Source organism: Coregonus clupeaformis, chromosome 12 (genome assembly GCF_020615455.1).
Source record: "Coregonus clupeaformis isolate EN_2021a chromosome 12, ASM2061545v1, whole genome shotgun sequence".
Taxonomy (NCBI): domain Eukaryota; kingdom Metazoa; phylum Chordata; class Actinopteri; order Salmoniformes; family Salmonidae; genus Coregonus; species Coregonus clupeaformis.
In genome coordinates this window covers 40111373-40135407 of record NC_059203.1, presented here as the reverse complement: position 1 = coordinate 40135407, position 24035 = coordinate 40111373, and the positions used below count along the sequence as shown (strand labels likewise).

Here is a 24035-nt window from a genome sequence, read left to right as displayed (position 1 = left end):
ACAAGAAATGTGTGGAGTGGTTGAAAAACAAATTTTAATGACTCTAACCTAAGTGTATGTAAATCTAAAAGCTGAAATAAATCATTCTCTCTACTATTATTCTGACATTTCACATTCTTAAAATAAAGTGGTGATCCTAACTGACCTACAGACAGGGAATTTGTACTAGGATTAAATGTCAGGAATTGTGAAAAACTGAGTTTAAATGTATTTGGCTAAGGTGTATGTAAACTTCCGACTTAAACTGTATTTGGGCTGCAATTTCTGAGGCTGGTAACTCTAAAGAACTTATCTGCTGCAGCAGAGGTAACTCTGGGTCTTCCTTTCCTGTGGCGGTCCTCATGAGCCAGTTTCATAATGGTGTTTGCGACTGCACTTGAAGATCTTGAAATGTTCCAGATTGCCTGACCTTCATGTCTTAACATAATGATGGACTGTCGTTTTATTTTGCTTATTTCAGCTGTTCTTGCCATAATATGGACTTGGTCTTTTACCAAATAGGGCTATCTTCTGTATACCAACCCTACCTTGTCACAACACAACTCATTGGCTCAAACACATTAAGAAGGAAATAAATTCCACAAATTAACTTTAAACAAGGCACACATGTTAATTGAAATGCATTCCAGGTGAAGCTGGTTGAGAGAATGCCAAGAGTGTGCAAAGCTGTCATCAAGGCAAAGGGTGGCTACTTTGAAGAATCTAAAATCTAAAATATATTTTGATTTGTTTAACACTTTCTTGGTTACTACATGATTCTATATGTGTTATTTCATAGTTTTGATGTCTTAACTATTATTCTACGATGTCGAAAATAGTAAAAATAAAGAAAAACCCTTGAATGAGTAGGTGTGTCCAAACTTTTGACTGGTACTGTATGTGTTTGTAGGGGTTAAGGGAGGAAGAGAAAGATGGTAAAGTATAGGAGTGTCAAGGTTGCTGTCTTCTATGCTGAAGTATTATTTAATGATGGTTTTGTGTGACGTCCACTAGGGTGCCCAAGCGTCCGGTCATCAACACCCCGGTGGTCAGCATCACGGTCCATGACAACGAGGAGCTGCTGCAGCACACGCTGGACAAACCAATCACTGTGCAGTTCCGCATGGTCACCACCGAGGACCGCTCCAAACCCATCTGTGTCTTCTGGAACCACTCCATACTGTGAGTTACACACACACACACTAGCTATTTCAACTTTGAGCTGTAGAAACAAAGGTTTTACAAAGGCTCTATAAGGGATTAGGTTGAAACCAATTAATCCACCATTGCATTGTTTGACTATTGCATTGTTTGACTGTTGTTTGTGTTTGTCAGAGCGGGGAACGGAGGCTGGTCAGCTAAAGGCTGTGAGGTGGTGTTCAGGAACAACACTCACATCAGCTGCCAGTGTTACCACATGACCAGCTTCGCTGTCCTCATGGATGTCTCCAGGAGAGAGGTGAGAGAGGCTACACAACACAACACAACACAACACTCCCCTCATACTTTCAGACCTAACATTTCATACAACACTACAAAACTACTCCATATAGACTTCACATTGTAAACTTTACATAGATACCTCAATAGACCACAGGCCACACCCCAAAGTGGTCTTGTTCACTATAACGACCAAAAAAACCTCTTCTTCCTCTCTTCCTTCTTAGAACGGTGAGATCCTGCCGGTGAAGCTGGTGACGTGGAGCACGGTGGGTGTGACCCTGGTCTTCCTCTTCCTCACCACCCTCTTCCTCCTCTGCCTGCGGGCCATGCACTGCAACAAGACCAGCATCATCAACAATGGAGCCACCGCCCTCTTCATCTCCGAACTCATCTTCATCCTGGGCATTAACCTGGCAGACAACCCGGTAAACTACTGGAACAAAGTTATTCTCTGTCTACCTTTGTCCCTCTCTACCTCCGTTCAGCAACATCACTTTCAATATCCTACCTTTCCTTTCATTTATATTTGGAATGGGTGTCTGACATATGGATCTGATTCAAAACAATGGAAAAAAATAAGCAAAACATTCAGCCCATTTTGAGCCCTGTCATATCCAGTATAATAAGCTCTCTCTCTCTCTACGTCTCTGTCTCTGTCTGTGTGTCTAGTTCGTGTGCACAATCATCGCCATCCTGCTGCATTTCTTCTACCTGTGCACCTTCTCCTGGCTCTTCCTGGAGGGCCTACATGTCTACCGCATGCTGAGTGAAATACGAGACATCAACTACGGACCCATGCGCTTTTACTACATGATCGGCTGGGGCGTGCCGGCCTTTATCACAGGTCTGAACAATACACACACACACGCTTGCATACACAAACACACAGACACACAATGCCAACTCATCATGTATCCAGTTAGACTGTAGTTATTTTATAGTTACTAGTGTTTGTTTGTTGTGTTGTCCAGGCCTGGCGGTCGGACTGGACCCAGAGGGTTATGGGAACCCAGACTTCTGCTGGCTGTCCATGTACGACACTCTGATCTGGAGCTTGGCAGGGCCCATCGCCATGGTGGTGTCTGTGAGTACACTCCACCTCTCTAATACAGTGTATTATATTATATTCATATGATGTGGTGTGTAATCTTTGTGTAGTTTGTGTTCAATATCAGTAGCTTATTATGTATTATTATGGTGCATTAATACATTGTTTGATTGTGTTTTGTGTTTTCCAGATGAACATCTTCATGTACATCCTGGCCTCCAGAGTATCCTGCTCCATAAGACACCACAGCTTTGAGAAGAAAGAGCCCCCTGTGTGAGTGTGCTGCCGCTGCCTGAATAAAAACACTAGGGAAACTACACTCATTCTGTCATTAACACAGGCATGCTGTTGTACCCCAAGGAAACATGACTACAGCACTTTAGGCACCACAAGAGTGTGCATTGTCTCATTGAATTGAGAGTGAAGCTGCCAATTCACTAAACTGTTGATGTTGTTGGCTCATAAAGGCCAAAAACATATTTCTATCAACTCTGAAAACGCACTTATCCTAATGTAACCTTTGTGGTGTTCTCATCTAACCTGTGTGTGTGTGTGTGTGTGTGTGTGTGTGTGTGTGTGTGTGTGTGTGTGTGTGTGTGTGTGTGTGTGTAGCTCTGGGCTGAGGACTGCGTGTGGGGTTCTCCTCCTGGTCACTGTAACATGTCTGTTAGCTATACTCTCAGTCAACAGTGACATGATCATCTTCCACTACTTGTTTGCTGGATTCAACTGTCTCCAGGTAAACACTTTTTTTCTCTCATTTGTACAAGGAATCAGTATCCTTGCTCCATTGGTTTCTTTGACCTCCTCTTCGTTTGGTCTATCCTTCCAGGGTCCCTTCATCTTCTTCTTCCGCATCGTCTTCAACAAGGAGGCCAGGAACGCCATGCGCTACTGCTGCAGCCGCAAGCGCCCAGATCACATGATCAAGTCCAAGCCCTCTGTGAGTCTCTCCCACTATATAGGGATACCAGTCTTCCAAGGTCTTAGTAGAACAGGAACTAGTACAGCTATGTACAGCTGAAGGCCTCCATATCATGGCATTTAGGTTTGGCCTTTTATTACCAAGGACATTTTAACTAAAGCATCAAACAAATAAAACAGAATTTGGTATGATGAATTATTGCCTATTAACTCATACCTCTCTATTTTCTCCCTCTCCTCATCCTCCTCCTCCAGTCATATAACTGTAACACCAGCTACATGGATGGCAGACTGTACCACCTGCCGTTTGGAGACTCCAGTGTGTCTCTGAACGGCACCCTACAGAGCGGCAAGAGCCAGCAGAGCTACGTCCCCTTTGTCCTCAGGTACAGCAAGCCCAGAGGGACATAACAGGCCCCATGGACACACGCTGTTCAGGGCCTCCTGCATCATTGTGTGCTAGAAAAAAGTGTGCTTTACAAATTAATTGAAAAAGTGTGTTTTATGATGGTCCATTATGTACTGTAAAACAGTAGAACAGCCCTTTCAGATCCACATAGTAACTTTCATTGAGGAGATGAGGGCTTTGTTTGTACGTTTATGTCCTGTTACAAGTCCTGTTGTGTTTTTCAGGGATGATAGTGGCCTGAATAACAGCCAGGCACACATCGCTCTGAATGAGCACGGCTCACTCTTCCATCAAACTAAAGAGCATTTAGATGGTAGGTCTCCCATTCTAATGTCATTAGGATCACTGTGACTGCCTTTAGCAGAGAGGCATACAGAGGGTTCATTTCATATGGTTAATATATGTATAAAAAATATATATATATCTGTGCAATTCTCATTGGTCATCATCTTAACATGTGTTTGTGCAACAACCACAGATCACGACTCGGACTCGGACAGTGACCTATCTCTGGAGGACGACCAGAGCGGCTCATACGCCTCCACACACTCCTCTGACAGCGAGGAGGAGGGGCCCTACCCACCAGAGGAATGCTGGGAAAGCATGGCCTCCAACGTGTCCAAGAGACCACACCCTCATGGTATGACCTCACACCTATAATCAGCCCAGTCACCCACACAATATAATCTCTATACGACCTCACTCCCTCACACCCAGTAGACCACACCAACATGGTGGTCGTGTTCCCCCTGCTTAGACGTTGCATGCATCAACCAGTGGTTGCGTGCCACGTCATAGACTGCTGTTGGGCATCAGATTGCTATAACATATGATGTGGTTAGCTGATACGTAAAATACCTATCCAGGCGTTGTAAGATTTGGCATCACACCTTCTTGATAAGACTGCTCCCACACTTCTGTTTAAACAGTTCACCACACCCAAACAGCACACACATACCAGACATCCCTTCAATAGACTACACCTACACTGTATACAGTTGTCCGGGAGTAAATAAATCCACTTCTGAGCAATACATGAATGTTATGAATCTTACTTAAACATCTATTAATAAGACTTACATGACCAGATTATGGTCTTGAAAGACCACAGCTTACACCATGATTTAATGCATCAAGCATGTAAGATGTAGTCTTAAAGTTGTGTCTGGTTGTTCCCCAGATAACAACCTGAGTAAGCTGTTCTGGCCAGGGGAGTATGTGACGACAGCCAGCGACAGTGAGGGCCTCGGGGGAGCAGACAGGCTGAAGGCACAGTCTCTGGCCAACCCTGAGCTGGGCCAGACCCGGGACAACCGAGGCATGTCAGACGAAAGGCCAGGGGACAAGGCAGAGAGCTATGGGAAGGACAACGTGATGCTGCTACTTCCCAGTCAGCCCAACCTCCATGCACTCCCACAGAAAGGTCAGCAACAAACCCAAACATCCACATGTTGTTGTTAGTTCAACTTTATATCTTTGTAGGGGTGGACTTTCCAGAACATTGGAATTGTTTATGAGAGGATGTGTCTTTTCACATACAGGAATCCTGAAGAAGAAACAGCTCTCCCCCATCGCGGAGAGAAATGGTATCAACCGCATCCATAACGAGCTGTCGAAGAACGCTCCGGGCCATGCCTCCTCTCAGGGCTCCTCCTCCGGTGAGCGCCGAGGGGGCCGGGCCAAGCCCAGCCTACCAGATCAGCTGAATGGTGTCGCCATGAGCATCAAGGCGGGAACAGTGGACGGTGACTCGTCAGGATCAGAGTGAGTGTCATCCAACACAGAGCACCAAACATGACCCAGGTCCAAGCATAATACCCAGAATACACCAATCTGTCTGAACACAACCCAGAATAGATCACAAACACATCAACTCATACAGTACAACACAATGTCATATAGTCAAAGCAACAGCCCTTAGATGGAAGTTAAGAGATTTCTCAGTACTTATTTATTTAAATGTTGCTTTATGTGTTGCTGGATACAGTATGTTATATTTTCTGTTTAACAGTCTGCCAGGTTGATGTGTGAGAATTGATGTCCCACTGAATGTATCTTGCTGCTGTCTTCAGTATGTGTCGTCTCCCCCACACCATTGTGTGTAGTCCCCTGTCCTCCTCTGACTATGTAGTGTTGATGTTAGCATGCTGGCTTGTCAATAGTCCAATACATACAGTACCGTCACATTCTCATCAATGAGCTCAGACACCAATGTGGAAAGATCTCAAACAACTTCCATGATCAGGTGATTTTATTCTATTGGGAACAAAATACTGTATTTTCAAAATACTGTTAGTTCCATAAACAGAGGGACTTGGTAAAAGCTCATTTCAACAAGTTAGATTGTATATTAACACTTTTTTTTTTTAGCTTTGTTCGCTACCATTATACAAACTGCTAGAAACAAGTGGCTTTAAAGTGCCAATCAGCAGTCAACAATAACAAAGCGTGCTCCCCGCACCTGTTTTGTAAAAAAGATGAGGGATGGGGCTGGAGAAATGTAACCACTCTCAAATTCATAGATAGAGCTATGGATGCAAGGACTGACCATCCAAGATATCAAAATTATAGTTTTAACTATGTTGTGAGGCTATATAGTGTTTGTTAACATTTACTTTGTTCAAAAACATTGCATTAAAACAAGCTTATATTTTGGGTTCTGATGGGGTACGAGGCATTTCTAAGTTATATCATTAATTTATAGGTCCAAAAAATGTATGCAGCAACTGCAGATTGCAACTTTAATTGTGAGGCAATATCATTTTATTATGAAGAGTTTCTACAGTGCAGAGTCTTGTTGCTTTCTAACCACCCTTCTCTGTCCTCTCTCTCTCCAAAAACCATAGATTCTTATTCTTTAATTTTATTCACTGAAGTACTTGATCCTCATTTGAAATCAGGATCACTGTCTTCATGTCGTTGGATCATTCAGCATCCTTCACTCCTTACAACCAAAATAAGAATCCCATATGTGGTTATCACCTCTCACACTGTGTGTACGTACTGTGTGTGTGAAACATTCTCATTCATTTTTTCTCCCTGTTCCTTCTGTTTTCCCTGTGTTGTGTTACGTTTGTCACTGACACCCCCCCCCCATCACCCTGTTTTCCCAGCAGCCACCGCAACACATATGAGCAGGCTGACGGAGGGGTGTGTCTTTGCAGGTCATAGAGCCTCGCCCCTCATCGCCACGCCTACTTTTCTCTAAGTGACAGGAGCTGATGTCTGAGGAGACACAGAGCGTTGGACTGTCCTCACCTGGAGATCCATGGAGTACCCTCTCTCTTCCCCCTCATTTTTTCAGAGGGTGTGTGTGTGTGTGTGTGTGTGTGTGTGTGTGTGTGTGTGTGTGTGTGTGTGTGTGTGTGTGTGTGTGTGTGTGTGTGTGTGTGTGTGTGTGTGTGTGTGTGTGTGTGTGAGAGAGAGAACCACACCTCAGGAGTCTCTGCACTGGCCCAGGCTTGAGAGCACTAATGAAATGAGTCTCTTTCTCTTTAAAAAATATATATTTCATTGTTTGTTTACATACTTGAAGCGATGCACTTTTTTAATCATTTAAACTGCCCGACCAGATGTGCTGGTAGTCAACTGGAGCAGATGTTCTGTTTTTTTTTATTGTGGTTGTTTTTATGTTTCAAACTCCGGAGATACGGAACAATGAATAAGTCCTCCTTTGGCTGGGTCATTTAGCTGTAAGATTTTACATGTTCAGGGAATTTCCTCATCTAGTTTGTAATCTCAGAAAGGGTCGCCTGTACAGTTGTTGTTTTGTTAGAGGATTTAGTTGTTCTACTGAGGGCTGAGGCCAGTTTGAGTTTTGCTGCAGTGTAGAGAGGACTCACTCTTCTCCACTCCAGTCTCAGGACGCTGCCAGCCTGAGCTGGTGGACAGGAAGAGCAGTCAGTCCAACATGTCCCCAGACTGAACAGGAGAGATGGACAGAGAGATGAACAGCTCCACCCAGCTGAGGTCAACCACTACACTGTGCTCTGCACTGGAGGAAAGGACTCCTGTTGGAAGTGTGGCTGGAGAACTGGGTTGTGGACAGTGAGAGGCCATGGGGTCACTCAGTATTGCCATGCCCCGTAATGGACGCTCTGTAAACAGTTTCTCTCACTAGTGAAGGATGTTTAATCAAGGCAGCAGTGACTGGCCAGCTGTCATCCACATAGAGGAAGAATGCCTGCCTTTCTCCTCCACTTCGCCTTTGTTTTATTACATCATCATTGGAGGAAAAGAGTGCGTGTCAAGAATTTGTATAACAAGGACTTTTGATACATCTTGACTTTTGTAAATTGTTGGGAGCAAATTTTTGTATGGACACTGAAGATGCTCCCAATTTTAAATGTTTTTGTCCTAGGGATATATGCCTTCATTTGAATCAGCGACTAAACAACTTTGTATTTTTATAGATTAGGTATGAAGGACTCATTGTTTTGTAAAATACTTACTGAAATACTTGCAAACTTGTGCTGTAATACTCTTTGAAATGTATTCCAATTTTACTGTACAGAGTTTTCTGTAAAAAGACACACTAATTCTTCATGCAACATATTCTTCAATTGAATCATACTGCATAAACTGTACACACCTCAGTCAGTCCTGAAATATACTGTACACCACTATATTCCCACTATTGAAAAGCAGTTCAGGCAATTTATTGATGTGTAGAAAAGAAAACAACATGTTATTTCTCTCGCATATTATGTGTTTTGATGTGTAGATTTAAACTGTAGATAACGTTTTTATCAGCCTTAAAAGGTCTTATCACTAATTTAACATTACTCCACAAGCACCAACACACAGTCTTCATCTGAATCATGTTTTATTGGAAGATTGAATAACACTACAGTTCCTGAGAGGATTGTCTGTTTTCATTGGTGCTCCCTAAAATGAAATGAACTGACATCTGAGAGCATTCTCCATGATACAGTACCTCAACAATATATGTGGCAAGTCAAGTAAGGGTCATTCCTGCATTGCCAATTGTTTCTTTAAAATGTTTTCCTTTTTTTTACAACACTATGATATCAAGGTAAATACAAGGTGAAGCTTTAGTAAAACATTTGTTGAAGGGTTATTGAATATCAGGCCTACAAAAGAGTGCAACCTCACTTTCATATTGCAGTGTATTCATTACCACATTATCAGGATCCTAATTAATCACTTTGAGACAACTGTGAAGAGCACTATATATGCTACTCTCATACTCCCTATCTCTGTTTGATTGAATAACAAAACATTTCTGTTTCCTTATCTGGTTGGTACGAACAGTTCATAATTGGAGCGCCAAGCAATCAACTGCTTTAAACCAAGACCTGTAGTAGGTTACTGATGTCAAAGCTTTAGTGATACAGGGTAGACTAGATATTACTTGTATTTTTCTATGAGAAACAGCTTTGTAAAGGAATTCTCCAAAATGCAATGAGTAAAACAGACAGATGTGCTTTTAATACAGTGGTGTTATTGTTTTTTATTCCTTCAGGGGAAATGGCCTCCATAGCCTATTAAAAGCATTCCATGGCTATCTTAATGCAACATAATGTGTGTCAAGTGAACATGTAGGCCAAGCATTTTGTATCAGTGTGTAGTAGAATGCTGAGCTTTAGTACAGTCCAGTCATTAGAGCCCTCTGGTGCCCAATGTGCTGAACTGCTACCAAAACACAAGTGACAACCTCAAAAAGAATCACAGATTAGTCTGTTATTTATATTCAACCAGTTGAAATTCAAGTCTTTATTCTTTTAGTTCTATAATTCTGTTGTCTCGTCTGTTTCAAGGGGACGCTCCTTGCGGGGTAGAGCGTTCTCTTCATCTTTAGTAGCTGAGGCTCCACTGCCCCAACCCAGCATAGCAGATAGTGCCCTGCACCACCCCACCAGGGTCGCCAGCACTCCTACCTCTGGGGCCGGATCACTGTGCCTAACCTTGGAGGATACCTGGCACTTCAGGCTCTCAATACGCTCATGGAGCTCTTTCGTCAGATGGTGGCTGGCGCCCAACTTGTACTTGTAGTCTACAGTAACACAGAGAATGTAGGGAGAGGAGAGGACTTTCTAGAGTTTTCATGCTCAGATAAATTGAAGTGTAGAGACACTTTGACCAGGGATTACCATTCTCAATATTTTGTAGAATCTGCAGGGTCTCCTTCTCAATCATACACACCATAGGGAGGGGAATCTGAAGAAGAGAGTTGCATGATTCAGCTTTCAGGGTAATGGACATCTAAGATATGCACAATTAATCAACGTCATCAGCAACTCTCACAAGCAGCATTACCCTTTCTACCATTGAGCAGAGTTGAAGGAATAAGGTTGGGGTTAGGATCTCTTACGCTGGTTTTGCAGTCCAGCTCTTGCTGCATGATCATGGCCTTGCGGTATGGGTCGTCGGTCAGGCAGTTGATGTGGTAGCCTCTCCGATGGGCCATTTTCCACTTGCTGATGTACTTGGTGGTACCCCAGATAGAACGCTTCCGGGAAAAGGAATCCTCTGTAGAGCACAACAATGGTTACTTACGTCATTGGTGCTTTATCAGTGTACTTCAGAATAGAGAGAGAAATATGTTACTGGTGATAATACTCACTATCCTTCTCCTTGGGTTGGGCTGCAGGTCCCGCCTAATGAAAGAGGGACACATTTATACCTAAACTGAAGGTGATTAAATCTCTGATATCAAATGTACAGTTGTCTGGATTGGACCAAACATTACAATGTCCTTTCTAACAAAGTTACCTCCTCTTTCTCATCATCGTCGTCATCCTCTTCATCCACACCCTCTGACTCCGCGCCACTCTGTCCCTTGTCTGACTGCTCTCCGGTCCCCCCAACAAAGCAATCATCCTCTTCCTCGTCCAACTCGCTCTGTGAGTCACTGAGACCAGAGCACAAGCATTTTCCTCATGCTTTGGTATTCCACTTTTATTTATAATTGTTTGAGACTATATTCACTATAGTAGTGACCATATCATGGACTAGGTGAGACTACACCATTGTATTTTTATGGACTACACTTACTCCAAGGTGGGCTGCTGTGCAGTGTGAGCAGTCTCTGTCTTCTCCATCCCTCCTAAAAACTCTGGATCACAGAAGTATACAGTAGTCTTCAATAACTTAAAATAAACATTCAATGCAAATCAAAATATTCATTATGTACACTACGTATAATAGATTAAACAAATGCTGTCGCGTTCAGCTGGTCGCAATCAAGTCTTACTTACTTGGTACACAATGGCCAGGATAGTCTTGTTGCTGTTCAAAAACACTTGAAAAATGCTGTTGTCAGCTATGACATGTTTCAGAATACCTCAGTTCCAGAATCTTAATATAAAATTATTCTACCATCCTAAATTTCTTCCAGGTGTTGATTCATGTCATTACGTTTCCATCCCACATTTTAGAAGTCAAACATGTGTAACAGGCATATAGATAGCAAACATAAAAGAGCATCAGCATCACTACCATCTTCTCTACTGTATTAATGTGGACAGTCAAAATTTGCCTGGGGAGGTTACCCTGCTGGCATCTTATCAATGATATAGATTGATTTATTATCAGGGAAATAGCAGTATCCTCTAAGCCTTGAGGACCGGTGCTGTGAAGATGCTGAAAACAGAACCCTATATAAGAGTGAAGGGAAACAATTTATTATTTTGTCAAAATCATTTTATTAAAAAAATTGAAATTTCATAGATGCAGAAATACTCTGAACCAGTTTAAATACAACCTAAAATTAATATTTTTCTATATAATACTGCATTTTTTTATTTTTTTATTACTACATTTAAAATGTTTTATCTAGTAACAATCCTATGACCAAGCAGCAATTAGCATGCCAGCTAAGACGGAAGCATAGTGTCTGCTAGAGTTTGTATACTATACAAATACACACGGCACAAACACATATCCATATAAATGTTTGTCCTGTTTCAGCTTAAATAGTGTATATATAACTCCTGTAAAGGAAGAGGAACACTGTCTTTGTCAATCTTTATTATTGGTCTTCTCCTCTCTTGGCCTTCCAGAAACACACTGTCCTTTTTCCATAAATACAACAAAAAGTACATTTTTTGATCATAATCCTTTGCAACTGTGGTCCTCTCAGAGTTTGTCAGTTTGAGTCCAGGCTGCTGCTCTTCTGATCTGAGCCACAATTGCAGAGCCGTACCATGATGCTTTGCAGGCTGGGCTCTACGATGCCGAGCAGGGGCCTCTGGGAAGGGTCTCCGTTCCAGCAGGCCTCCATCAGCTGCCAGCATTCCTCATCAAAGTTGGCCAACCGTTCGGGGCGCGCGCCTGCAAACATGGGCACAAATGAGGCCCGGGCAGCTCTCTAGTCCAATTCAGCCAACAGACACACACACAACACATCTCATCCACAAACAGACACACTGTAAATCCTGGATAAAAGACAAATGTTACAACAAGCTATTTGGTTTTGATCATATTCAGTCGTCAGTGTGAATTAGTATTTTAGCTGTGGGTTTGCTCGAGCTGGAATTGTACATCACCTTTTTTAACATTATTCCACAACTGGTCCTTGCTGGAGCATTTCTCAAAGGACTCTGGGAGTTTGACGGAGCCAGTGCAGAGGTACCAGAACAGGATTCCAAAGGCATAGACATCCACAGAATTATCATACTTTCCTGAAGAAAGAGAGAGGTGAGACTTGGGGTTAAACCAAAGAGCCTAGAATAAGAGGTGGTCCATGATGCAGCACTGTGACTGAGTAGCAGGATAGCTGACCTGTGAAGAGCTCAGGGGCCATGTGGATTGGGGTTCCTACGATGCTGCCGGACATCATGGCCTCTGGCTTACAGAAGCCCAGGTCTGTGATCTTGGCCCGGTTCTGTTTGTCCAACTGAGGGAGGGACAAACGACAGCACAGGTTAGGAACACGTCTGGCAAGATGTGAAATTTCAGGACCATAAATATTGGTTTCTCAGGGTATACACACAGTCAAAAAAGCATACCCTTAGGTCCTCTATACAAAGAGGGGTTAAGTGGTTTTTCCCCCAATTTTCAACTCAAACCTAAATTCCAAAAAGTTCAGTACATATCTATCATTCCACTCGGAACATCCAATGCCCCAGAACATTCAATTTATGAGGGAAGTTAAATCATTTTCCATAACTCTGTCCTAACAATACAGCCCTTTATTGTAGTATAGTAGCCTGTGACCTCCATAGTATGTCTCATTAAACATTGCCCTCATTTTCACACATAATTGAGTCAGTCAGAGGACACAGCAGAACAGTGAGATATGAGCCAAACGTCATACTGTGTAGGCAGGGCTGGGCTATTCTTACATAACCAAGCAAGCAGCACAGGCGGAATATGAATATGATGGAAATAATGAGGAATTCATTGGTGTGTGTGTGGTGCTGGAGCGTTTCCACTGAGCCATGATGACCACAGCTAAATCAGCTCAACATTAGAACTATGTCTAAATAAAAATCAATGGAAATTATACTGATTTGATAAATTGATAATGTAGTGATCAACGCTAGTGTTACATTTAGCATGATTTGAGAAAGCACCTTTAACCCTCACTCACCAGCACATTCTTTAGTTTGATGTCTCTGTGCAGAAGCCCCTGACCATGCAGGAAGCGAATGCCTTCCACCACGTCCAGAGCAATCTGGAGTCTCTCCTTCATTGATAAACCAGCCTGATAGAGAGAGCGAGCGAGAGAGAGAGAGGGAGATGGTAAGGTAGACCTCAGTGTGCGAATCACTTATGTCATCATATGTGCAAGATGAACTATATTAGGGTATATAATAGATATGTGGTTACCTTCAGGCCTGTGTAGAGATCTCTGTGAAGCCTCTCCATGATGAGAAGCACAGCGATGCTGGAGCCTCCGCCATATGTGTGGTCAATCACCGAGCCATGCAGGTCCACCAGGCGCTCGTGTTTAGGGAGGGACCTGTACCCGTACACAATAGAGAAGGTAGGAGAAATAAGGTCCTACATTTTTATATTAATATTACTACATCCTACCCTCTGTGTTAGTGGAAATGGGTTCTGCCATTCTTTTTACAGTGCTCACTAGCACACAAATACAGACCCGGTGCCAGGATAAGGGGGCAGTTGAAATCGTTTTTTGGGGGGGCGGGGGATCTTGCTTTGGAATTATATTGAGTGCTTTTGAAGTGACAGGTTGGCACTAAATCTGTAGCCTATTGCCGTTGCACTGTATCAGCACAATGGACAGCGCCCTACACACTAAAGTGAGGTCGTTTTGGTAATGAATATAGGCTACAAGATAAATAGGGTAATTCACCTACTACAAACAGCCATGTGAATGCAGCCGTACACACAGCTGTCTTAACAAAATAGCTTAGTTATTCATGCAGGCTTAGAATACCAGCTTAGAATACCGACACAACTACTACAGTGAGATGCAGCCATGCACAGCGGTCTTGCCAAACAAATAGGCCTATAGGCCCGCTTGGAAAATCATGGCGCCCGTGAGTGCAGCAGCACGTTGTGATATGGCACAATACACTTCTGTTGATCAAATTTGAGCCACGTAATCAATTAAGAAATGCCAGCCTATCATAAACACATTTCCAATACATACATTTACAACCACAAAAACCAATAGACTACCAAGAAAACCATAATAGAATGTATCCATTTCTACGATGAAACATACCGTTCTACTTCATACCTTTCAGACCGTCAGTACGGTTGAAAGTATGGATTATAGCTCTATCGCGCTCCGCGCAGGTCGAGTAATAATGACAACAAAGTCACGGCGGTGTCGTGACAGCGTGGGAGGACGTGCCCCTGTGGTTCATATAAAACCGTACGTCAGACCACTGTCTCATTTCCCTCGCAAAGTTAGCTTAGCTGTATCACGCAAGTTGACTGCTCCGCTGCTCCCGTTTTTCGGATTGCATCTTCCCAGGTCCCGGTAGGGTAAGCTAAACTCTGTATGAGTTGTGTGTACTGTCAGTCTGTCACCAACAGCCTGTGACCTGTGAGTCAGAGCACGAAATTCGCCCTCCAAGGCTGTGTGACAGCTCTCCCCTACCTATCCCTTTTATCAGAGGATATCTGGCTTCCTTGTCTTGTGCTGACTACTCTGGTGCTAACCTTGTCAAGATATCCTCCACTGCTGTGCTCGTTATCGAGGCCACTGGGCACTAGTCGTCCTTCGACTATTTAAAACTCGAATGGGTCACTTCCCTAGATAACCACATCTAGGAAGATTGTTAGCCTAGCCAGCTATATGACGTGAGATTCGGATTGCCTCCCCTAGGCATCCCTCTCCCCTGGTATTACTAGCATGCTACAAGCTAGCTAGCTAGTTTACTAACTCAACCTAGCTGCCACTGTGTGTCGTCAGCTAGCTTATCAACTCCACATAGCTGCCACTGTGTGTTGTCAGCTTTTCTTAACAAACGACGGCCATTTGTGCATGTTTCGCATAAATAAGCCTACGTTCAAACATGTTACCTCTCCTGCTCCAGCCCTGTGGTCATAGCTAGGCTCACCCAAAATTATTTATTTTTGCGGGTGCTGTACAGCTCCCGACAGATTATTGTAGCTGTTGTATACAGTCTTCGGTTACTATTATATTAGTTCATTTGATGAATCAGTGTATTGCATGCATGGCTGCTCCTCTTGTGGAGCTGAACTAGTAGAAGATGGTCATGACCTGTGCCCCGCCTGCCTAGACATTGGCCACCTGCGTGAGGCCCTTTCTGACCCCTGCGTTAACTGCGCCATCCTGCCTGTGAAGGTGAGAGAAGCGCGGCTAGCCAGAGTTGAGGGCCTGGTTTTCACAGATAATTTACCAGCGTCCAGCATTGTTCACCAGGACCCACCCAGGGCCACCAAAAGAGGGAAAGCCCACGAAACCGATGCCCCCCCGGTAAAAAAGTACAAAAATAAGAGCCTAATTCGGAAGGTCAATTCCTTATCTGAGTCGAGGCCCTCTAGCACACCCTCCAGCATGGGGGACGCAACAGAGGACTCTGTTGCGTCCCCCCAGATAGCCGGGTTGATGACCTGCTGTCCACTTGGACATCCAACCGGCACTTTAGTGACCAGGATGATGACACACCCAACATGGTGAAGGAAGTGCCAACCAGTGTTGTGGACCCATTCAGTCAACGCTAAAGATGGGGCAGAGGAGTCATTCCAAGGCTCTGATCACACGGAGTCAGAAGGAAGCTCTGCCTCACTACGCGTGGTCCTGCGTGCGGCCTTAGCTAGGCTTGATGACCCTCAAGCCTCAGCCCCTGCAGCTAACCCATTCTTTAAGAAGGCCCCGGCAGCTACACCATTCAATGTGCCACCTTCACCGGCTTTTCTTACGGAGCTTCATAGATGCTGGGCTGACCCGCGGGCCCTTGCCCAGCACGGCAAGGACAGCAGGACGCTATCTGCCATGTGTGACGCAAAACAACATGGGCTGGACCATATGCCTAAGGTGGATGAATGCATAGCAGAGCTAATGCTCTCCCCAGATGAAGCCCTGAAAGATGACGCCCACTGCCCCAGACCTCAATGCAGGGCCACAGATGAGCTACTGTCACGGGCCTACGACACAGCGGCCCGCATGGCCCGCATTGGGAATTCCTTCTCAGTGCTCATGCTAGCACAGAACAGGATTCTCCAGCCGGAGCACGCAGACCTGGACCTCTGCAACCTGAATGACGCATCTCTTCAAGCGTTCATGACCAGAGAGTTAGGCAGACTGATGTCCACCCTTGTTGTGACTCGTCGCCAGGTCTGGCTTGCCCAAGCCCGATGACTCCAGACGGACGCTGAGAAATCTCCCAGTGGTCCCCAGACTGCTCTTCGGCCCCGCAGCTGAGCGGGCCATTGAACGTAGAAAACAGAGTCAGGCTACACCACTGTGGAACCCACAGCCCAGAAACCAGGCACCACAGTCGTGGCAGAGTGAGGCCTGACACCTGTGAACCTCGCCGCGCTCACGGCCCAGCCCTACACACGCCCTTGGTCCTACCACCAGCCTAACACAGGTGCTCGCCAGCCGCAGACAGCGATGCAGCCACTCCCCCAACCCCCAAGAGGTTCAATGTTTTCCTAAAAGTTCTCCACTTTCACATGTTGCAGACGGTCGACGTTCTCCAGATCGTAGCCGCAGGGGAATGGTTCACGTCCCTGGACTTAAAGGATGCTTACTTTCACATTCCTGTGTTACCGGAACACAGCCATTTTCTGCGTGTCGCCTTCCAGGGCCAGGCATACCAGTTTGTGGTATTACCCTTCGGTCTCTCCATGGCTCCTCGTGTCTTCACAAGATGATTGAGCGCAGCCCTGAGCTTCCTCTACCTACAAGGGATCAAGATCCTTCCGTACTTCGATGACTGACTCATCTACGCGCCCTCTCGCGAGTGTGCGGCCGAGGGCACAGCGCTGACACTGAACCACGTCACCGCACTGGGTCTTACCATGAACAACCAAAAGAGCAACTTCACACCAAGCCAAAAGGTCACCTTTATTCCATGGCTCTGAACTCCCGCACTATGAGGGCATGTATAACACCTCAGCGTGTGGACAGCATTCTTCTTCTGCAACAATTTCAGTTGAATGCATTGGTGAAGGTACGAACGTTCCAACAACTGATGTGCATTCTCGCGGTGGCCTCCGCAGTGACAACGTTAGACCTGCTGTCTTTAAGGCCACTAAAAGGGTGGTTCAACAACCCCTGCTTGGACCCCAAGCGGGACAGAAACACCAAAATACGGATGACAAGGGTGTGCTACTCTGCGGCCGTGGAGGTAGAGAGCCTACCTGACTACAGGTGTCCCTCTTGGATCAATTCCGGCAAAGCGGGAGGTAGTGACGACCGACGCTTCGCTAACAGGCTGGGGAGCAGGGTGGCAACACAGGTCTGTACGAGGAGAGTACTGTATGCTTGTAGCCCCTAGAAGGGAGACCCTTGTTTCCAACCCTCCTCAGTCATCTGGAGGGAGAGCCATGGCAGCTCATTCACAGACAGGACCTGCTTTCACAGTTGGAATGCAGGATATGGCATACCAGCCCAGACCAACTACAGCTATGGGTGTGGCCTCTGAAGAGCCCGACCCTCTACTGATCGGCTGCGATCCTGCTATTACCGGACAAAACATCCTTTCGAGCATACGGAGGAGCCAGACATAAAATGGTTCCCTCTGAAAACGGCTTTCCTCTTAGCTATTTCATCAGCGAAACGTGTGAGTAAGCTCCACGCGCTCTCTATGAGCCCTGTCTGCCCACAATGGAAGGCAGACAACCTAGGCGTGACCTTATGGCCCAATCCAGCCTTTTTGCCTAAGGGTTTATCACCCCTTCACATCAATCAAGCCATCGAACTGGCGGCCTACTGTCCCCCTCCTTTCCAGAATGCGGAGGAGGAGTGAGCAAATCTCCTGTGTCCAGTCCGTTCCCTCAAACGCTATATGCAAGCCTCGGAGCACTACAGGAAGTCAGACCAGCTGTTTCTGTGCTTCAGTGGGAAGTCAAAAAGGACTTGCATTGTCCAAGCAGAGGCTTTCACACTGGGTTGTGGATGTCATCACTCAGGCCTATAAGGGAGTAGGGCTCCCTGTCCCAGAAGGTGTGATATGCCTCTCGACCAGAAGTGTCGCCACATCCTGGGCTGCGCTGAGAGGCTTCCCCCTGAATGAGATATGCGCAGCTGCTACCTGGTCGTCACCCTGTACGTTCTCAAGATTTTACAAGGTCAACGTCAAATCCTGCCACACCATGGGCTCTGCCATTCTTCCAGTGGCACTGGTGCATTAATCAGAGGTTAGTAGTGCTATTCCTCGTGACCTTGTTGGTATGAGTCATCCATACTGTCAACCGTACTGACTGTCTGAAAGGTATGAAGTAGAACGGAAGTTACGAATGTAACTATGGTTCTACGAATACCTGGAAGACTGTCAGTACTTTCCTGTCACTCTGAATCTTTTGGGCGAGAAGATTCTCTGAGACAGTGCGTGGTCTGACGTACGGTTTTATATGAACCGCAGGGGCACGTCCTCCCACGCTGTCACATAACCGGCGTGACTTTGTTGTTATTTATTACTCGACCTGCGCGGAGCGCGATAGAGCTATAATCCATACTTTCAACCGTACTGACGGTCTTCCAGGTATTCGTAGAACCATAGTTACATTTGTAACTTCCGATATGTAGCTATACCCAGGGGTGTCATTTGGGTTTTTGCATTGGAATTATATTGAATTCTGCAGTAACCGAGTATTCCAGCCACTCTCTTCCTATAAACCAGTTGCTATTAAAATGAATGTTTTGGGGCAGAAAAGCTGCGGCTAGGGTAGGATTCTAGGCTAACCTGGGCTGGCTCCTCTGTTCCAAGATCGTCAGGAACAGTCGGAGGTGGAGAGGGCTGTGGAGCCATTATCCTGGCGGCGCTTGTGGAAGGTGGGTAGGTTCTGCACAAGGAGCAAGCCGGAGCTCGGCAGCACCATCACTGCTGTGCTTGGCGGCGGCCTCGGTGGTTTAATGCTGCTGCTCATCGCTCTCCTCCGTTTGGCTTTGTTTGGATACTTTGGCGAAGCCTATTTCTGATATCCATCGTGGCAGTGGCAGATTAGCTGGTTCGAGCTAGCTAAATAGGCTAATTCTAATACCACTAACGCTAGCTAAGAAGCTAACTAAACTCTAGTGGTGGGGCGTGAGGCAGAGTAAAGTGAACCAGCTTCAATGGGAAACTTGGCCCGCCCTTATAAATCTAAATCTAATATAACAAGTAGGAGACGTATCACATTATTTACTTAGCCTACCACAGATGAGAAGCGTTTTTTCCCACTTTTTAGAGAAACACAAAGAAATCATACATAACCACCCCAGTGGCTTTCCATAGCCCCCTACACACACCTCGGTGAACTCTGTCCATTGTGCTGACACAGCGCAGCTGAGATACAGATTATGCGCCAACCTGTCACTCAATCATTTAAACTTTTTTTCTATTTTTATATAGAGACATAAAACTAAAACTGAGTGGGCACAAGTTTCAACTGAGGGGGCTAAGCCCCCTTTTGCCCCCTTGTGGAGTCTGGCCCGCAAATACAGTACCACAACTTTTCCTTTACAGCTGCATGGTGTATTCAATTCTTCTATCAGTCACAACAGGACAGAGGCATCACAGTTCCAACACTGGCATCTGGCCACAGACATGAGTGGTTACTTCTCCATGAACTGCATTAGTGAGCTTTTATAGCAGGTGAACCGTGAAATTACACAGTGAAAGGCTGCAGTTATATGAAATGAACATGCTGAGATGTACACTAAATGCACGCAGCACCAGATGCCATTTCATTGCCCTAGAGAGAAAAACATGTGCTCCGGCAAGCAGAATATATGTTTTTTTCGTTATCCTAGAGGGTGTGGTGGTTTTACCAGTACATGCGTTATACAAAGAGCTGTCACCACCAATAAAGAAGAGTTTTGTTAATGACAAATTAGTCACCATTCTTTTTTATTGGAGGACTACTTTTCACTTGAGTATGGACCAATTTTTATACTGCAAAATAAGTTCACTCAGTTGACTTTCTATTACTACCTTAGGTGTCAGTTTAAAGGCATGCTTTATTGAAATTATAGTACATTCAGCAATGGTTAAAACTCCAAACTGAAAGGGTATGTCTGAGATCCATGGCACAGGTGTGGCCATATAGGATAGCAGCAGCTTGTCGTAACCCTTTCCTCTCCACTGGCTGGGCCAGCTCACCTGGTGTAGTGAAACTCCAGGGCGAGGTCGTTCCAGTGCTTGTCGTCGGGCGGTACAACTGACTTCAGAGCGCAGGGGTAGCGTCCCCCCCAGCTGTCACACAGATAGACCACTCCATACTGACCCCGCCCCAGCTCTCGCCCAAGCTTGGGCTTGCCTGCCAGGAAGAGAGAAACATGTCAATTCATTTTCACAAAACCAACATCTCCAGTGACATCAATGTCAACTACTGGTCAACTTCATGACAAAGTTGGAAGAATATTGTGTTGTTGATTTTGTTGTCGGTCATAAATACAGGTTCTGGGCCTTTTTAGCCTGTGAGAGCGTGGCACCCAGGCAGAGTGTTTACTGTTGGTGATAGAGCCCAGGGCCCAGTGGATAGAGCAGCTAGTCTGTGTGTCTCACCATGCAGTAGCACGTCTCGGAGGGAGCGGCTCTCCAGAGACAGGCGTGCCAGCCGCGGGGCGTGGTCCTTCCTCACACGCAGCCACAGGTCCTCAGTACGCTCCAACCGCCCCGTGTGGCCCTCCTCCAGCTACACACACACATCATTGGTTGAAATTAACCCAACAAACGTTAACGACACTCCAGCTACTTGTAAACCCATAAGATAAGATCATCATAAAAAAAACAATTGCAAACTGCAAACAGAAAAACAATCTAGGCCTAGATATCAGATAAATCATAAATCATTCCGGCAAACACAGGCCAAATAATCCATGTTTTCAATATATTGTGTTTTAATCTCTAATATGGCGTCCTAGTTCAAACTGGGCTTTGTTGAAATCACTGTGATACTTAACAAGGGTCTTTATCAATGATGGGAATCACATTGTCAGTCATGTGGGGACAGCCATCACAGCAATTTGACCATTGACATCAAAGGTAAAAGAAAATCAGACTCCTTACAACACTAAATTTGTAACTGGAGAGTTGCTGAAGTGACACATTGCAAGGTTTTAAAGTCCCAAGAGCTAGCGTGAAGAGAGAACCTGGCAAAACTGGTTGAAATTACATCATCATTACAACCAGAGAATGGTTGAAAGAAGGTAATTATAACGTCTTTTCAAACAGTTTTTCCCGCTGGGAAAGTAAAAAGTAGCGAAGACCAAACCTGATTGGATGAAGAGTGCAATAGAGAAGAGGGCACCTTATGGAGAGCGTGAAGGTGCATAAAAAAGTTTGTTTGAGACAAAAAGATTAGCTGAAGCCGGGTTGGGAATGTGGTTGAGAGTTAGTTGGTGTACCTGTCGCAGGGAGGCAGCGAATGCGTCGTGGGAGCTGTTGAGTCGTGTTCTGAACTGGGAACAGATACTCTTAGCCAGCTTGGCAGCACTCAGGCTTTCTATGGCATCCTGGGCCACCTTCCTCTTCCACTCTGTAGTGATGGCAGGAGGGTTCACAAACGTTATCCTCTGAATGATCTACATAGGGGAGGAGAGAAAGAGAAGGAGAGAGAGACAGAGAGAGAGAAAGAGAAAGAGAGAGAGTACACCAGAAATAAATCAAGGTTAAAATCAAATCAACATTTGTTGTTATTGCAAAGCCCTACAATTGAAGTAGATTCCTGAGGCTTGACTGGGAATGGTTACCTGTTTGATCTGCTCCCAGACGAGTCTCGTAACAGATGATCCTGAATGGAAGGTCACCTCCACGTGATAGGCAGCGTTAAGGATCTGACCAGGAGAGGAAGTGAGATGGAGAGAAAACAGAACAAGATGTTATCATTTAACTTAGACCAACTGTCTCATAGGAAAAAAGGTCATTGTCTTTTATCCTGTCTTTTCTATTGACTTTTGAGGAATCCTTCTATTGAATTAATCTCAGATATCTAATGGTATTTGGACATCTTATCAATGATATGGTCAACATAATGTAGTACAGAGAAACAGAAAAGGCACTTCTGAACAAAACAAGCTTCATTTGACATGGTTGACATACAGTATACTGTACAATCACACACCTGTTTGAGGTGGTTGGAGGTGACATTGTGGACAGATGACTCCATGTTGGACTTCTCCAGGCTGTTTAGACAGCGCTCCAGGGTTCCTACGAAGCTCTCCCTCAGGTAGTCCACAGAGCTGATCAGCTTGTTGGCCACCGCCTGGTTCAACCTCACCACTATCAGCTCCTGGATCTGGTGGATGCAAGACTTGATGTCCTTCGAGGTAACAGGCTCTCCGTTGGTCGCCACTATGAGGTCTGTGAGGTCAGAAAGAGATAATGTGAATGAAAGCGTGAGTGAAAGATAATGTAGGTTGGTTACACGCCACTACCATGCAACCCTCATGCGGTGACTGAGTTCATGCTATTGTGTTATAGTGTGGTTATGTTGATTGCACGGCTAGAACAGGGCTGTCCCTTGAACTCTTGAGCCATTTGCAAATGGAACAAAAGTGTGGTGAAATTTCACAGTTGGGACATTTTACAAGTAGGCTAAATGGTCTTTTGTAAACTGTCAAGAGGAATTTGTGGTATTCATGAAATTTTTCTGGCAACATTTGATGAGCTTTTGGCATAGTATCATATTGACACCTGCTGCTGTTGCTAACTGAATGGCACTGAGACTGAACACTGGAGTGTTGTGTCTTATGAATCCAGCCAGTCACTGTCTGGTCTGTGTGCCTCTCACTCTCTCTGGTCTCTCTCTCTCTGGTCTCTCTCTCTCGCTGGTCTCTCTCTCTCTGGTCTCTCAACTCTAAATAGGAGTGGCTGCCATGACGACGGGCTGAATGGGCTCTACTCTGGGAGGGAGCCACGAGTTGGACATCTTCTGTAATGGAGCAGCATAATGACATAATGAGCTGAGGACATCCCCTTCCCTTTGAGACTGGGCTTCCTCTGCCAGATCACACTCACTCCTGTTCACTCTCCAGAGGTGTTCATGTAGTCAGACACCTTTTACATAGAACAGTCCTCCGAAAATATGTTGTGTGACATAATACTTGTGAATGTGATGCATTGTTTTGTCCATTGCAAATTATTAGTTTTTTTGTTTTTCAGCGTAGTCGACAATTGAGAACAACAAGGTTATCTCTATCATATGATCCAAGATGGCGTAGCAGTGCGGTCGCGGTTTTATTAATTGTCCTAGTGTAAATATCCCGTTTCTTGTTTTTTGGGTCTATTTTGTATATATTTCTCAATTTTTACTTTTCATTCTTTAACTAAATATACTTTCCTGCAACCCGCCTCACCCAACGTGGAAAGGATTCTATTATTTCTTTATAACTTTCATCAAGAACCTTAAGCTGAAACTAGTGTAGCTGCAACTGAATGGCTACTTGCTATTAGTCACCGTTAGCATCTTCACCATTGTCTGTGGCCTACACTATCCACCAGCCAGCTCTAGCTCTAGCCTGGACAATTCACAGCGTGCTATCGACCCAGAGCTTATCGGACTTTCTGCCGGAATCACTGGACCCTAGCGCCGGATCATCGCAACCAGCTAGCTAGCTGCAACCTGTTGTTGGCTAATTACCATTGCCCTATAGCAAGCACCAGTTAGCCTTGA

General features: G+C 45.0%; 3 protein-coding genes across 8 annotated transcripts in view; 1 reads left to right on the top strand and 2 right to left on the bottom strand.

The window, feature by feature from the left end:
* LOC121577655 (cadherin EGF LAG seven-pass G-type receptor 2-like) overlaps positions 1-7155 on the top strand; it is an 88541-nt gene extending 81386 nt beyond the window's left edge. Inside the window, exons 21-34 of one of the 5 annotated variants that reach the window (XM_045223853.1) lie at positions 994-1161; positions 1315-1438; positions 1647-1847; positions 2092-2266; positions 2394-2506; positions 2661-2743; positions 3083-3209; positions 3303-3413; positions 3650-3780; positions 4028-4116; positions 4282-4443; positions 4984-5226; positions 5345-5567; positions 6968-7155. In XM_045223853.1, the coding sequence (XP_045079788.1) occupies positions 994-1161; positions 1315-1438; positions 1647-1847; positions 2092-2266; positions 2394-2506; positions 2661-2743; positions 3083-3209; positions 3303-3413; positions 3650-3780; positions 4028-4116; positions 4282-4443; positions 4984-5226; positions 5345-5567; positions 6968-6974 (1957 nt within the window). In that variant the 3' untranslated portion in view covers positions 6975-7155. Of the gene's footprint in view, positions 1-993; positions 1162-1314; positions 1439-1646; positions 1848-2091; positions 2267-2393; positions 2507-2660; positions 2744-3082; positions 3210-3302; positions 3414-3649; positions 3781-4027; positions 4117-4281; positions 4444-4983; positions 5227-5344; positions 5572-6649 lie in introns of those variants that run through there. The other 4 variants (XM_045223851.1, XM_045223850.1, XM_045223852.1 and 1 more) reach the window with 4 other exon arrangements.
* Positions 7156-9524: 2369 nt separating this feature from the next.
* Positions 9525-11073, bottom strand: LOC121577653. Its single transcript, XM_041891421.2, has 7 exons — positions 11024-11073; positions 10821-10881; positions 10539-10677; positions 10390-10423; positions 10138-10295; positions 9917-9983; positions 9525-9819 (listed from the first exon to the last, which is right to left on the bottom strand). The coding sequence occupies exons 2-7, from the start codon at positions 10865-10867 to the stop codon at positions 9554-9556; spliced, it is 711 nt and encodes a 236-aa protein (XP_041747355.2). The 5' UTR covers positions 10868-10881; positions 11024-11073; the 3' UTR covers positions 9525-9553.
* Positions 11074-11780: 707 nt separating this feature from the next.
* The window catches only part of LOC121577652 (dual serine/threonine and tyrosine protein kinase), a 30039-nt gene continuing 17784 nt past the window's right edge, over positions 11781-24035 (bottom strand). For both annotated transcript variants that reach the window (XM_041891419.2, XM_041891420.2), the window contains exons 6-15: positions 22485-22723; positions 22114-22197; positions 21769-21945; positions 20927-21056; positions 20522-20678; positions 13599-13731; positions 13360-13473; positions 12549-12663; positions 12314-12448; positions 11781-12098 (exon numbers count right to left, since the gene is read on the bottom strand). In XM_041891419.2, the coding sequence (XP_041747353.2) occupies positions 11914-12098; positions 12314-12448; positions 12549-12663; positions 13360-13473; positions 13599-13731; positions 20522-20678; positions 20927-21056; positions 21769-21945; positions 22114-22197; positions 22485-22723 (1469 nt within the window). In that variant the 3' untranslated portion in view covers positions 11781-11913. The remainder of the gene's footprint in view (positions 12099-12313; positions 12449-12548; positions 12664-13359; positions 13474-13598; positions 13732-20521; positions 20679-20926; positions 21057-21768; positions 21946-22113; positions 22198-22484; positions 22724-24035) is intronic.

Coding starts and splice junctions, on each gene's coding strand:
- LOC121577653 (XM_041891421.2), bottom strand. CDS start 10,867: ATGGAGAAGACAGAGACTGCTCACACTGCACAGCAGCCCACCTTGGA. Junction 10,424..10,538: donor ACGATGATGAGAAAGAGGAG/GTAACTTTGTTA, acceptor CTCTTTCATTAG/GCGGGACCTGCAGCCCAACC. Junction 9,984..10,137: donor AGCTGGACTGCAAAACCAGC/GTAAGAGATCCT, acceptor TCTCTTCTTCAG/ATTCCCCTCCCTATGGTGTG.